The sequence below is a fragment of the Neofelis nebulosa genome, chromosome 13 (assembly GCF_028018385.1).
Source record: "Neofelis nebulosa isolate mNeoNeb1 chromosome 13, mNeoNeb1.pri, whole genome shotgun sequence".
Classification (NCBI taxonomy): domain Eukaryota; kingdom Metazoa; phylum Chordata; class Mammalia; order Carnivora; family Felidae; genus Neofelis; species Neofelis nebulosa.
This window is the reverse complement of record NC_080794.1, coordinates 2,179,620-2,192,590: the sequence shown is the minus strand read 5'-3', so window position 1 is coordinate 2,192,590 and position 12,971 is coordinate 2,179,620. Positions and strand designations below refer to the sequence as shown.

The 12,971-nt window shown below is 53.2% G+C and overlaps 1 protein-coding gene across 1 annotated transcript in view; it reads left to right on the top strand.

Annotated features, from left to right (window-relative positions):
- The first annotated feature begins 524 nt into the window (after positions 1 to 524).
- Positions 525 to 12,971, top strand: part of C13H1orf198 (chromosome 13 C1orf198 homolog) — a 31,498-nt gene continuing 19,051 nt past the window's right edge. The window contains exon 1 of the mRNA XM_058696119.1: positions 525 to 910. Coding sequence (XP_058552102.1) covers positions 569 to 910 — 342 coding nt within the window. The 5' untranslated portion in view covers positions 525 to 568. The remainder of the gene's footprint in view (positions 911 to 12,971) is intronic.

Below are 12,971 nucleotides of genomic sequence, written 5' to 3'. Positions count from 1 at the left end.
GCGGGGTTCTCGGGGGTCGGGGTGGAGAGGGCGGGGTACCGCGGGGGGCTAGCGTGAGGTCGCGGGGCTCCCCCGGGCCGGGAGGGGGCGGAGCGCGGAGTACCCGGGGTTAGGGGTGCGCGGGGTTCCCAGAATTGGGCGGGCGCGGAGGGCGGAGTGCCCGAGGGCGGGGAGGTTGCGGAGGGCGGGGTTCCGGGGGGTGGGCGGGCTCGAGAGGCAGGGTCCTCGGGGGTGTCGGGAGAGCGGGGGTACACGGGGGTGCGAGGCGAGGGGTTTCAGAGACGGGGAGTTTGTCGGGGGGCGGGGTTCCCGGGGGTGGCCGGGCTCGGGGGGCAGGGTCCTGTCGGGTGTGCGGGAGGGCGGCGTCCCCGGGGGTGCGGGCGCGGAGGGCGATTCCCGGGGCCGCGGGGTTCCCGGGTCGGGCGGGCGCGGGGGCGGGGCTGGGGGCGGAAGGGCGCCGCGCTCGCGGGCGGGGAGGGGGCGGGGCTCGCGGGGCGGGGCTCCGGGCTGCGGGGGCGGTGCGGCGCGGGGAGGGGCGCGGGTGGGGGGAGCGGCGGGCAGGCCGGGCATGGCGTCGATGGCGGCGGCGATCGCGGCCTCGCGCTCGGCGGTCATGAGCGGGAACCGGCCTCTGGACGACCGGGAGCGGAAGCGCTTCACCTACTTCTCGTCGCTGAGCCCCATGGCCAGGAAGATCATGCAGGACAAGGAGAAGATCCGCGAGAAGTACGGGCCCGAGTGGGCGCGGCTGCCGCCCGCACAGCAGGACGAGATCATCGACCGGTGCCTGGTGGGGCCGGGCGCCCCGGCGCCCCGCGCCCCCGGGGACCCCGGGGACTCCGAGGAGCTGGCGCTCTTCCCCGGCCTGCGCGGGCCCACGGGCCAGAAGGTGGTGCGCTTCGGGGACGAGGTAGGTGCGGGCGGGGCCGGGGACCCTCTCCCCTCCCCTCGTGGCCCCTGCAGGTCGCGGGGGTCAGGGCTGGCAAGAAGGCGCGGAGATGGGAGTGGGCGCGAGGGGCGTCCCAGGGCCGGGGGCGCGGGGCTAGGGGCTCCCCAGGGGGAGTTTGAGAATCGCCGTGAGGAGGGGGTCTTTAAAGACCCTCCATCTAGACTTGCTCTGCTGGGCCTCACCGGATCCAGAGACTTCTCCGAGCCGTAGGCGGCTGTTCTTAAGCGAGGCGGACCAGAGTGGAAACAGCAAGGAATTTTCAGCCAGCCAAGCCTGAGTTCTGATCCACTTTGCTACTTGGCTGTATGGCCATGGGTGACTTAACCTCCTAGAGCCTCAGTCCCCACCCCCCTTCCTGGTGTAAACCGGAGATAATGATACCCACCCCGTGCCTGCCAGGGAAGGCACTCAGAAAGTTCTATGTATTAATGTTAGTATTTGTGATGAGCTGTATGGGGCAGGTGAAATTGTCAAGCAAGATAAGGAGAAGGAAGAGGTGCCTTCCAGGGTTAGGAGGCAAAACCGAAGGTGTTTCCCTAAAATGTTTTCCGGGTGAGCACGCTGTGCAGCTTTGGTTTGGGGTGAGCACAGAGCCCCGTTTTTCCATCAAGAAACTAAGGGATGAGTTTAAATGGGCTCCAGCAAGCCTTTGCTACATATAAGGGCATGTCTGCATCTCTGATCTGGACACTGTGCCCACACTTCTAGAGGAGAGAAACACTGTAAACCATAAGGAAAAAACTCAGGGATGCCCCCTTCTAAGTCACGGAGGCCTGGGTGTTCAGTGCCGCATGGAAACTTGGTCTTTTTCTTTTCTTCTTTTTCTCCTTCTTTGTTTCACTGAAGCCTCTTTGGTGCCATTAGAATTGGCACTGTGGCTGGCTGGCCTTTCACACTGAACTTTTACCATGAAGGGCGAAGTCAAAAGGAGCTAGAAGTATAAAAAGAAGTATACAAATGAAACCCGCATTTGTTAAGGCTGTGAGCCTCAAGGAGGGGTGCTGCGCTTGGCAACTTTTTCGGAGGGTGTCGTGGATTGGGGAAGGAAAGGACGGCGAGTTCTAAATCTGATTTGCAGACTTGGGTGTGCTGAGACATTTATTAGTACAAAATGTTTGCGGTCATAAACCCACTTACATGTGAGGGATGTGTGAAAGGCGCTGGCACCACTGCCTTCTTCTGACTGAATTCAAAGAAAAGTCTCCATTGCACTTGAAACTCTGAAGGCTTTGCCAGGAAAAACAAGGGTGTGGTAAACTGGAGGCATGAAAATATAGGTTCAAAATGTATTTGAGCGCTGAAACATTTTCCGTGTGAAAATCCGCATGTGTATGCAAATGTTTGCAAGTGTGTGCACTCAGGTTCGAGCGATGAAAACACATGCATTCTCTCTTTGGAAAAGTCATGAGTAAGTACATATGAGAGGAAGTAAACTTGTAAGTATTTAACAGATGTTGGAGAGTGACTGTCATTTTTCCTTAGCTTGGTGTCTGGCTAAGAATACCCGCATGCCTGCTCATCATTAAAAGGCCCTTGCCATATAAGGGCTCAGTATCACTGATAAGGAAAGATGTGGCCAAGTTCATTTTGTGCTCCAGTTCCTTAACTGGGTACCAGACTGAGCTGTTTCTGAGTCTGTAAACCCAGTGTGATTTAAAAGCAATTGGAACTGTTCAGTGTGGGACCTGCACGCTTCTCCAGGAGCAAACCTGCCCTGCTTTTTACACTTGAACTCAGCTTTGCAAAACGGGCTGGGAACGTGCCCTGACATGGCTCTGACCAACTTTAGCGCAGATGGGCAGAGAGACAGGAGACACCGAATTAGAGGAGGGGTACTTAGGAACATTGCCCGTGGGGTATTTTTGCCTGTGGTGGCTGTGTGGATTAATGGGACTAGGGGGTTTAAAATGCATTTCCTGAGACCTGGCAGGAGGTTGGCCCCAGACTAGTTGGTGGTCCAGGAGGAGAGCTGTTCATGGAGAGGGCTGGCTCCTAGACACAAGGGACGATGGATGGAGACAGGGTGGGGAGTGACCGTGGGTAGGCTGCCAGACAGAGTGGCCCAAATAGGTGACCCAGGTTTGTCCAGAAGGGCCCTAAACCAGAGTGAGTAGGGCACTCTGTCCCTTCCCACTTGATCTGTCTTCTGGTGTCCCAGGGGCCTCGGCAGCCAATCATGGAATGGGGGAGAATGCTCTCCAGGGCCCTCCAGCGTCCTACCCTCTCAACTCCCCCCCCCCCCCCCCCCCCCGCACTCCCTGCCCCACATCTACAGACAGACCTCTGATGGCTGGGTGCTTTGGGTGAATCAGCTCTCTCTGGAGCTGCTGTCTGACCCTAGACGATGAGCAGGGACTATTTTTAATACTTCAGTGAAAGATCACTGGCCTCTTGGCTTTTGAGGCCGTTTCCTAAGGCTGAAGTAGGAGGACTCTGGGCTTTGCAGTCAGTCTTGAGTTTTGGCTCCCCCAGCTTTTTGACCGGGGTGAAATCACAGACCTCTCTGAGTTTCAGCGTTCTCACCTTTGCGATGGGAGTGACATTAACAGGATGAGTAGAGAGCAAATGTCCACGAAGGGCCTGTGGGCTTACAAGACGGTGAGAATGCCATTGACCCTTGACCAACATGGGTTTGACATGGGTTTGAAGCACGTGGGTCCATTTATATGCAGATTTTTTTCCTGATCAGCGCAGTCCTGTAAATGTGTCTTCTCTTCCTTAGGAATTTCTGCATAACGTTTTCTTTTCTCTTACTCTCTTGGAAGAATACGGTAAACACACATAACTCACGAAATACATGTTAATCGACTGCTGATGTGATCGGCAAGGCTTCTGGTCGATAGTAAGCTATTAGTTAAGTTTTTGGGGAGTTGGAAGATTACATGTGGATTTTTAACTGCACAGGTGTCCCTAACCCCGGTGCTGTTCAAGCGGCAACTGTATTAGCCAGTCTCTGTTTCCACTTACAAAAATCATTATTATGAAATAAACATATTCTTGCTGCTGCTAAGCCTGGGGTTGTCCAGTCGGGGTTGTCCAGTCAGAGTTGTCCACGTGAGAGGGAGCTCTGTCCTGGGGGGCTCTGGTGCTGTGCTTTGGGGCACGTATTTGAAGCTTTGGTTTGCTCTGTCCACAGCCTGGCCATGATGTGGCCTGTCTCCGGATCGGCGGTCACATCAGCCTCAGATTGTGCCACCCCACCCTTTCAGCTACCCTGAAAGACAAGGACATCACCTGTTTCTCTCAATACCCTGTCCCCCGTTGCCAGTAACATTTTTGTATCCCACATTTTAAGTCTTATGTGACCAGCGTCTAGTCATTAGAAACCTGATTGTGTGTGTGTGTATGTGTGTGTGTGTGTGTGTGTGTGTGTGTAAATATAGATAGATAGATAGGTATTTATATACACACATTTTTTTTAATGTTCATTTATTTTTGAGAGAGCATTCAACAGAGCGTGAACAGGGGAGGGGCAGAGAGAGAGGGAGACACAGACTCCAAAGCAGGCGCCAGGCTCCGAGCTGTCAGCACAGAGCCTGACATGAGGCCAGAACTCCGGAACCGTGAGATCATGACCTGAGCCGAAGTCAGACGCTTAAGTGACTGAGCCACCCAGGCGCTCTGAAACCTGATTGCATAATGATGGCCATCGATTTTGGTGGCCACGAGTATGGTCAGGGGGGACTGCTCTGTGTAGGACTGTTCAGCACTGTGGCATCTGTGTTCATTTTTACCCTCACTGTCTGTACAGAGAGAAGACCAGGGCTCAGATCCCCACCCTTGCCGGGATGACCAGCCTGGCGCAGGAGGAGATTGGCTGCCTTTGTGCATTGGCCAGGAGGGGACCCGTCAGTTTTCAGTTTTTACTTCCTTGGGACTCAATTCGGCAAATGTTTCTCAGCCTATTACATTAGAAACTAGAGGCCCTCTGGCTTTAGGACTGCTTAGGCTGCCCGTAATTTTCACCACCTCCTTTAAAAACTCCCCCCTCGGACATATGATCTTCGTACAGTTTCCACATAAGGCCGCCAGCCCCTCCTGCCCCCCATCCTGTCCCCAAGCAGCTCCTGTCAGAGAATCTGGAGCTCCTGCTGGCGGCATACGTCTCTCCTAGCAAAAGAAACGGAGTGTCCCTAGACCTGGCTTCCATTCCAGCCGTGTCACCAGCAAGGCGACCCCTGCTCAGGGCGTAGGTCTCCCTCCATGAAATGAGTGGCAGTCCTGCCTTGGAGCGACATAGATGCTGGGACATGCCCTTCTGGTCCCGTACGTGGTATGAACGTTAAGGCGTGTTTGCAAGCGGATGCCTTTCGCAGTCCGACTTCCCCTGCCATCCTTTAGCAGTAAAGTCTGGAGAATGGCTTACTCTGGGAGATGAGAAGGTCTTCGTTTTAGAAGGTTTTCGAGATCACTCAGTCTGCTTCTGCTGCTTCCCGTTATCAAGTAGGGGGGAGAAAAAAAACCCCAAAAGCTGAATGTTTGCGACCACTCCCAAACCCCTTGCCACCCGTCGCAGGATCTGGGTCACGTTCTAGGCTCCACACAGGGACCCAGCAGGTAAGCCTGGAAATTTGGTGTGTTGACTTCTCCCGGACCCACTTGTGCCTCCCGCCTCGCGTAAAGTAGGTGAAGCTGGGTAGGAAGGGTGTTGCCGTGTGCCAGCCCCCCGCGACCCTGATCTGGATTTTGCACGTTGCAGAACACAGAGGTTTAGGGCCCTGGGGCCACACAGCGCCACCCCCTCTCGAACAGCTGAGCAAGACCAGCCGCTGTGGGAAGGAAGTGTCCCTCCTGGGCACCCGCCTCCGGCCCCCTCCCACAGGGATCTGGGGGCTGGCTGGCTGCCCCCTCGCCCCCCTCCGCCTTCACCTCCTTTTCTGGGGCTGAGCCTTGGCCTCCCTGACTCCCTTGACACCCTCTGCACGGCCTGCACTTCTCGGGCCTCTGGGGGTCCATGCCTTGCCAACCCCCCCTCCCCCACCCCTCTCGCTCTTGCTCCCAGCCTTTCCCAGAAGTGATTGCGGGGCGGGGGGGGGGGCTCCGGGGCCAGGGGGTCAGCATGGAACATCCTGGTTCGGCAAACCTGGTGAAGCTGCTGTCTGTGCTCAGCGTCCTCGGGGCTTTTTCCTCCTCCTCAGGGTCCAGGCTGGCCAGCCTAGGTTTTTTCTTTTTTTGTTGTTAAGTTTATTTATTTTTCTTAGTAACCGCGATACCCAACTTAGGGCCCGAACTCAATGACCCTTAGATCAAGAGCCACACACTCTGCTGACAGAGCCAGCCAGGCACCCCTTGCTTGTGTTTTTAAAAAAATTAACTAGGGGCGCCTGGGTGGCGCAGTTGGTTAAGTGTCCGACTTCGGCCGGGTCACAGTCTCATGGTCCGTGGGTTCGAGCCCCGCGTCGGGCTCTGGGCTGATGGCTCGGAGCCTGGAGCCTGTTTCCGATTCTGTGTCTCCCTCTCTCTCTGCCCCTCCCCCGTTCATGCTCTGTCTCTCTCTGTCCCAAAAATAAATAAAAAACGTTGAAAAAAAAATTAAAAAAAAAAATTAACTAATTAAATTGTTACAAAATACGTAAAATCGTGTACCTGTACGTTACTGTTAAGAAATCCAAACCATGCAGGAGCAGCATTGTGAAGCAGTTGGTAGTGTCCTTCTAGAACTTTCCTCAAGGACTAACACCTTCATCAGGTTTGAGGTTGGATACGTGATGGCCTGACAGCGGACCCGTAACGTGCGCGGACCCCTCTGACCCTTCCCCTCGAGCAGTTTGGTCTTTTCTTGTTTCAGCCTTTGGCAGAAAATAAAAAATAAGAAACTAAAAAAATAAAGGGGAAATCTGAGAGTTGCTTTCTCAGTATTTGGGATTTGTTCTTTAAGGAAGGTGGAATGTGTAATTACGATTCCCACCTTCTGTCTGGTAGAGCCATGCATTTTTTAGAAAAGATGACAGGGTCCACGTGGCTTTTCGCATCCTGGGACCTGGGTTTCTGTGCCCCGGCTCTGGGCAAGAGTTGAGAATGTGGCCCTGAGTTCAGATCCATTTCCTGGGCCGCGAGGGGGAGGCTGCTGGGCCTCCGCTGCACGCCTCCCCTTTGGGAAGGTTCTTTGCCGGGATTAGCACCTGGCCTGCTACCCCACGTAGGAGAGGAAGGGTACTGAGCAGGTGGGCCCTGGGAGCTAAGGGAGCCTGTGGTCCTCTCCCTGGCTCCTGTGGGAGGGTGTGCAGGGAAGGGGTGGGGCAGAGCTGGGAAGCATGTGGGCAGGTCTGGAGTCCTGTCTCATTGACAGGAGTCATTTTCACAATCTCAAGAGAGTCCCTTAATTCTGGAGAAGAAAATCCTTTTGTTTTTGTTTTTTTTTTAAATAATAAAGACCAGACCTGTCTTTTTTTTAAATGTTTTAATGTTTATTTATTTTTGAGAGAGAGAGAGAACAAGCTGGGGAGGGGCAGAGAGAGAGGGAGACACAGGATCTGAAGCAGGCTCTGTGCTGACAGCAGAGAACCCGACACTGGGCTCGAACTCAGGAACCATGAGATGATGACTTGAGCCGAAGTCGGATGCTCAACACACTGAGCCACCCAGGTGCCCCTAGACCTTTCTGTCTGTTGCCTTCAAACTCTCTTCCACCTCCCCTTGCTCGCATTACCGCCATGGCACCCAGCTTTCGTGTCTGACTTTGTATTCCCTGTGGAACCTGCCTGCTAGTTCAGTCCTAGCTGCCTTTCTGTTGTGGGGACTGCAGTTTTGTCCTTGCGTTTATGGAAACCCTCCTATCTCAGCAGAGCTAAATATATGACAAGTCAGAGGGAAAAGCATCGATTCCATAAACAGATAAATAATGGTCCCTAAAAAGAAGCCGTTGGTTGAAAAAAAGGGCATATTTTAATCGTTCTTCTTCCTCACTCCCCTGTCTTTTTTTTTTTTTTTTAAAGTAAACTTTGTTTTCTAGAGCAGTTTTAGGTTGAGAGCAAAACTGAGCAGAAAGTAGAGATTTCTTGTATTCTCCCTGCCCCCACGTACACACAGCACCCGCACCCCCCCCCCCCCCAACAGCCCCGCTCAGAGTGGTGCACCTGTTACCTTGGATGAACCCGCACTGATGCATCAACATCCACCAGAGTCAGTATTTCACATCGGGGCTGACTCTTGCGAGCGTTCAGTGGGTCAGGCCAAACGTATGACAACACGTAGCCATCACACGGCATAGTTTACTGCCCTAAACATCCTGTGCTCCGCCTGGTCATCCCTCCCATCCCCACGCCCCGCTCTCGGTACTGTCTCCATAGTTTGGCCTTTTCCAGAATGTCACGTAGTTGGAGCCGTAGAGTCTGTAGCATTTTCAGATTGGCTTCTATCATTGAGTAATACGCGTCGCAGGCCCTTTCACAGCTTGATAGCTCATGTCTTTGTAGCGCCGAATAACAACCCGTTGTCTGGGGGAACCGCGGCGTACTTATCATGCACCTGCTGAGGGACATCTCCGTTGCTTCCAAGTCTTGGAAATTACGAGTGAAGCTGCTGTAAACATCCGCGTGCCGGTTTCTGTGCGGATGTAGGTTTTCAACTTGTCTGGTTGCATACCACGGAGTGGGATTGTCTCACCCGCTTCTACCGTGCTGCTGCTGACACGGAACAGCTCCCCAGGGACAATGTGCTCCGTGCTGGATGTGCCGGGAAGCCCAGACCACGTGACATCACTAGAGGGCCGCGACAGTCAGCGACAGAGGGGAGTTTCTGTCCCCTTCTCCAGGCTCTGCCGGCTGAGCCTGATTTCTCCCACCTGTGGTATCTCACAGTTTAAATTTTTTACCTTTAAGTCAAGATGCCACCATCTGTCAACCAGAATCTCCTCTAATTTAGGGACTTCAGGAGCACAGTGACAACGTGTGGTTCCAGTGAGCACCTTGCCACGTTCCGGGATCCTGACACTGCTTCTGAATTACTCAAGGAGCACATCTATTTCTGGGATGCTCGGTGGTTGGGATTCTAACTCCCATCGGCACTGAAATTTAGCCAATCGTGCACCGTATTCCTACATTCTGAGGACGTTCTGACTCCAGCAGATGAGTGTTTCGTCCGTAACGGTTGCATACTTCTCGTAGGTATGCAACAGCGTCGTTAGAAATGCAGCTGCACTCGTTTCGTAGGTCATCTCTGAATGCATATGGAGGAATAAGGGAACGAATGTTTTCAAATGCGAATTGCATTATGCTGGAGCCTTGCAGCATATCAGGAGACTGTTCATTTGCCTCGGGTGATTATACTAATGCGCAGAGCCCTGATCTCGCCTTGCTCCAGAGTAGGATGGGAGAGAGCTGGCCCAGAAGCCCCGGGCTTCTCGTGAGAGCAGCTTGAACCCTGGGTGGGTTTGGGAGGAGGTCCTGTCTGGGGATGATGAGAGCCACCTGGCAGTAGTGACCGAGGGCACCGCTGCCCGTGGTGTGGCCTGGGCAGACAGAGGCGGGCCCCTGCGCCCCAGAGGTCCGCAGGCACGGGCAGCCTGGGGTGGCCCTGCGGCCAAACGCTCACGATGTGCGGGGAGCCTGGCGTCTCATGGCGAGCGGAACCAGGTAAGCCGCCCCGTGGAACGGCGACATTAGAATTACCTAGGGAGTTGTTAGCGTTGTAAAACTGGGGCAGAAGGGACCTGCAGGTTCTGCCGGTTGTAACAGCACCCTAGGGGACGCCAATTTACAGTCAGGCCTGGGAACGGCTGGGGTACAGGCCCCCTCGAGAGCGTCTGGAGTCTGGTGTCTGTGATCAGTGCCTGCGTGAACCCCAGGCACGTGGGAAGGAGCCATTCCCATCGAATACCTGGGACAGGTGTGCCTGCCACAAAGAGGGTGCAGTTTGTTCGGGCCAAGGTGGCAGACAGGCCCCCAGCCTTCAGAGAGGCCCAGGGTGTAGCCTAGACCTCCCAAGTGCTGCAGGGTCTCGGAAACGGTTTTTCAGATGTTCCAGGAAAGGTGCAGCTTCCTGTCTGCCGGCCCTTAGTGGCCTGGCCTTGTGCGGTGGGAGGTCAGAGGCCACCTCAGATAGCCCGTGCCTCCGGGTCGGCCTCCTTCTTAGGGTGGGCCTGTAGAGGACCTAAGGGACACCCAATGCAGACAGTGCTGTCCACAGGTGCCATCGGCCCCACACGCTTGAGACACAACGATAAAATTCGCTGGCCCTGAAAGCGGAAAGAAAGTTACAAAAGAATAAATGCTCAGTCGTGTCTAACCCGGTTCATTAAGAGGAAAGGTTGATATTTGTAAAATTTCACCATACTTGAAGTCAATTTTAAGTCCAGAGTTTCTCATTCCGGAATAATTTTAGAATAGTCATGACTTTCACAGAGAAATCATTCTCTGACCACGACTTTTAACCCGAAGACCATAGGTAGTAGCCAGAGGCACCACGGTAATTAATTAGGAAGTGATGAGTTTTGAGCATTCTTGACTTTTGTAGGGTTTTTTTTTTCAGGGGGGACATTTTTTTTTTTTTGAAAAACAGATTTTATTTTTTAGAGATAGGTTCTTAGCAAAACGAGTGGAAAACCCCTCCCTCCACACGTGCACAGCCTCCCCCACTGTCAACATCGGCCGCCAGAGTGGAACGTTTTTTACAGTGGATGAGCCTGCTCGACACATCGTCGTTGCCCAAAGCCTGTGGTTGACATTGGGGTTTATTCTTGATGGGGCACATTCTGTAGGTTTTGAGAACAGGATCCATCGTTACAGTATATGGTATGGAGTGTTTTCATTGCTCTTAAATCCTCTGCGTTCTGCCCTCTCTCGAACTCCAGCGACCACAGGTCTTTTTACTGTCTTTGTAATTTTGCCTTTTCCAGAACTCATACAGTTGGACTCATCTAGTACGTAGCCTTTTCAGATCTCTTTATTGTGGGAGAATATACATAACATAAAATGGACCCTTCTAACCATTTTTAAGTATACGTTTAGTATATTCGCACTGCTGTGCAGCCGTTAGCACTCTCTGTTTCTAGAACTTTACCATCACCCATCAGAAACTCCGAATCCAGGGCTGCTTGGGCGGCTCAGTCGGTTGAGAGTAACTCTTGATTTCCACTCAGATCATGATCTCACAGTTCGTGGGATGGAGCCCTGCGTCAGGCTCTGCACTGAAAGGGTGGTGCCTGCTTGGGATTCTCTCTCTCCCTCTCTCTCTCTCTCTCTCTCTGCCTCTCTCTCTCTCAAAATAAGTAAACATTAAAAAAAAAAAAGGAACTTTGAATCCTTTAAACAATGATTTCCCATTCCAGCTGCCCCCCTGGTGAGCTCTATTCTCCTTCCTGTCTCCGTGAATTTGCCTCGTCTGGGTACCTCAAATACCTGGCATATGACATCTGCCCTTGGGTGACTGGCACGTTCATTTAGCAGAATGTCTTCAGGATTCATCCAGGTTGTAGCCTGATTCAGAATTTCCTTCCTTTTTTTTTTTTTTTTTTTTAACATTTTTTATTTATTTTTGGGACAGAGAGAGACAGAGCATGAACGGGGGAGGGGCAGAGAGAGAGGGAGACACAGAATCGGAAGCAGGCTCCAGGCTCCGAGCCATCAGCCCAGAGCCTGACGCGGGGCTCGAACTCACGGACCGCGAGATCGTGACCTGGCTGAAGTCGGACGCTTAACCAACTGCGCCACCCAGGCGCCCCAGAATTTCCTTCCTTTTGAAAGCTGAGTAGTATTCTGCTACCGGATGTGTTTGTCCCATTTTGTGTGTTCATCTGTTGACGGACGTTTGCGTTGTTTTCACGTTCTGGCTCCCGCGTGCGTAACTCGGCCGTGCGTACCGGCGTTCGAGCATCTTTTCAGGTGGCTGCTTCGTGAGATCATGATCTGAGCCGAAATCGGATGCTCAACCGACTGAGCCACCCAGGCGCCCCTAATTCTTTTAATAATAGCAATGGCTGGGGCGCCTGGGTGGCTCAGTCGGTTGAGCGGCTGACTTCGGCTCAGGTCATGATCTCGTGGCCCGTGAGTTCGAGCCCCGCGTCGGGCTCTGTGCTGACTGCTCAGAGCCTGGAGCCTGTTTCAGATTCTGTGTCTCCCTCTCTCTGACCCTCCCCCGTTCATGCTCTGTCTCTCTCTGTCTCAAAAATAAATAAACGTTAAAAAAAAAAAAATAATAGCAATGGCTATGTTTAACACCAGGTTCAAAAATCCCTAAACCTCTCACAGTCCACTTTTGCGTGGGTTGGCGCGAGCCCACTCCAGCCCACGGCTGACTGTGGCCTCCGAAAGGGGGGCCCCACAGAGATCTTAAAACACTCCGGCCTCCATTCTTTTCCCAAACAGTAAAGTAAATGCCGGAGATTTTGTGCAAATATGCGTTCTGGTACTACGGGCAGAGAATAGACATTCTTTTTTATTTATTTATTTATTTATTTATTTATTAATTATTATTATTTTTTTTAAATTTTTATTTATTTTTGAGACAGAGAGAGACAGAGCATGAACGGGGGGAGGGCCAGAGAGAGAGGGAGACACAGAATTGGAAGCAGGCTCCAGGCTCTGAGCTGTCAGCACGGAGCCTGATGCGGGGCTCGAACTCACGGACCGTGAGATCGTGACCCGAGCGAAGTCGGACACTCAACCGACTGAGCCACCCAGGCGCCCCTATTTTTTTTTTTTAAAGTACTTTCTCCATTGGGAGGTGAACATTACATTGGGCGAATATTTTCCAGCAAGAGCGAACCAGGGCCTCTGGGATGTCAGAGGAAAGACTAGTTGGTGCCTGTGCATCCGGGAGTCCTTGGAGCCACGTGGCGAAGAGCAGAGCCTCCCACGTGGTAATTTCCAGGGGCGTGGCGAAGAGCAGAGCCTCCCACGTGTTAATTTCCAGGGGCTGTGTGTCCTGTGGCTCTCGGTGGCTTCCCTTCTGCTTTTTGCCCTGCTCTTTTGGGATCTAGTGACTTCTAGGCTTCTTCCCGTGCCGTGCTGCAGAGAGGAAGTCGTTTCCAGAGAGATGCAGCGCTGTCTCTGGCACAGACCTCCCTCGCGGAGAGGAATTTGAC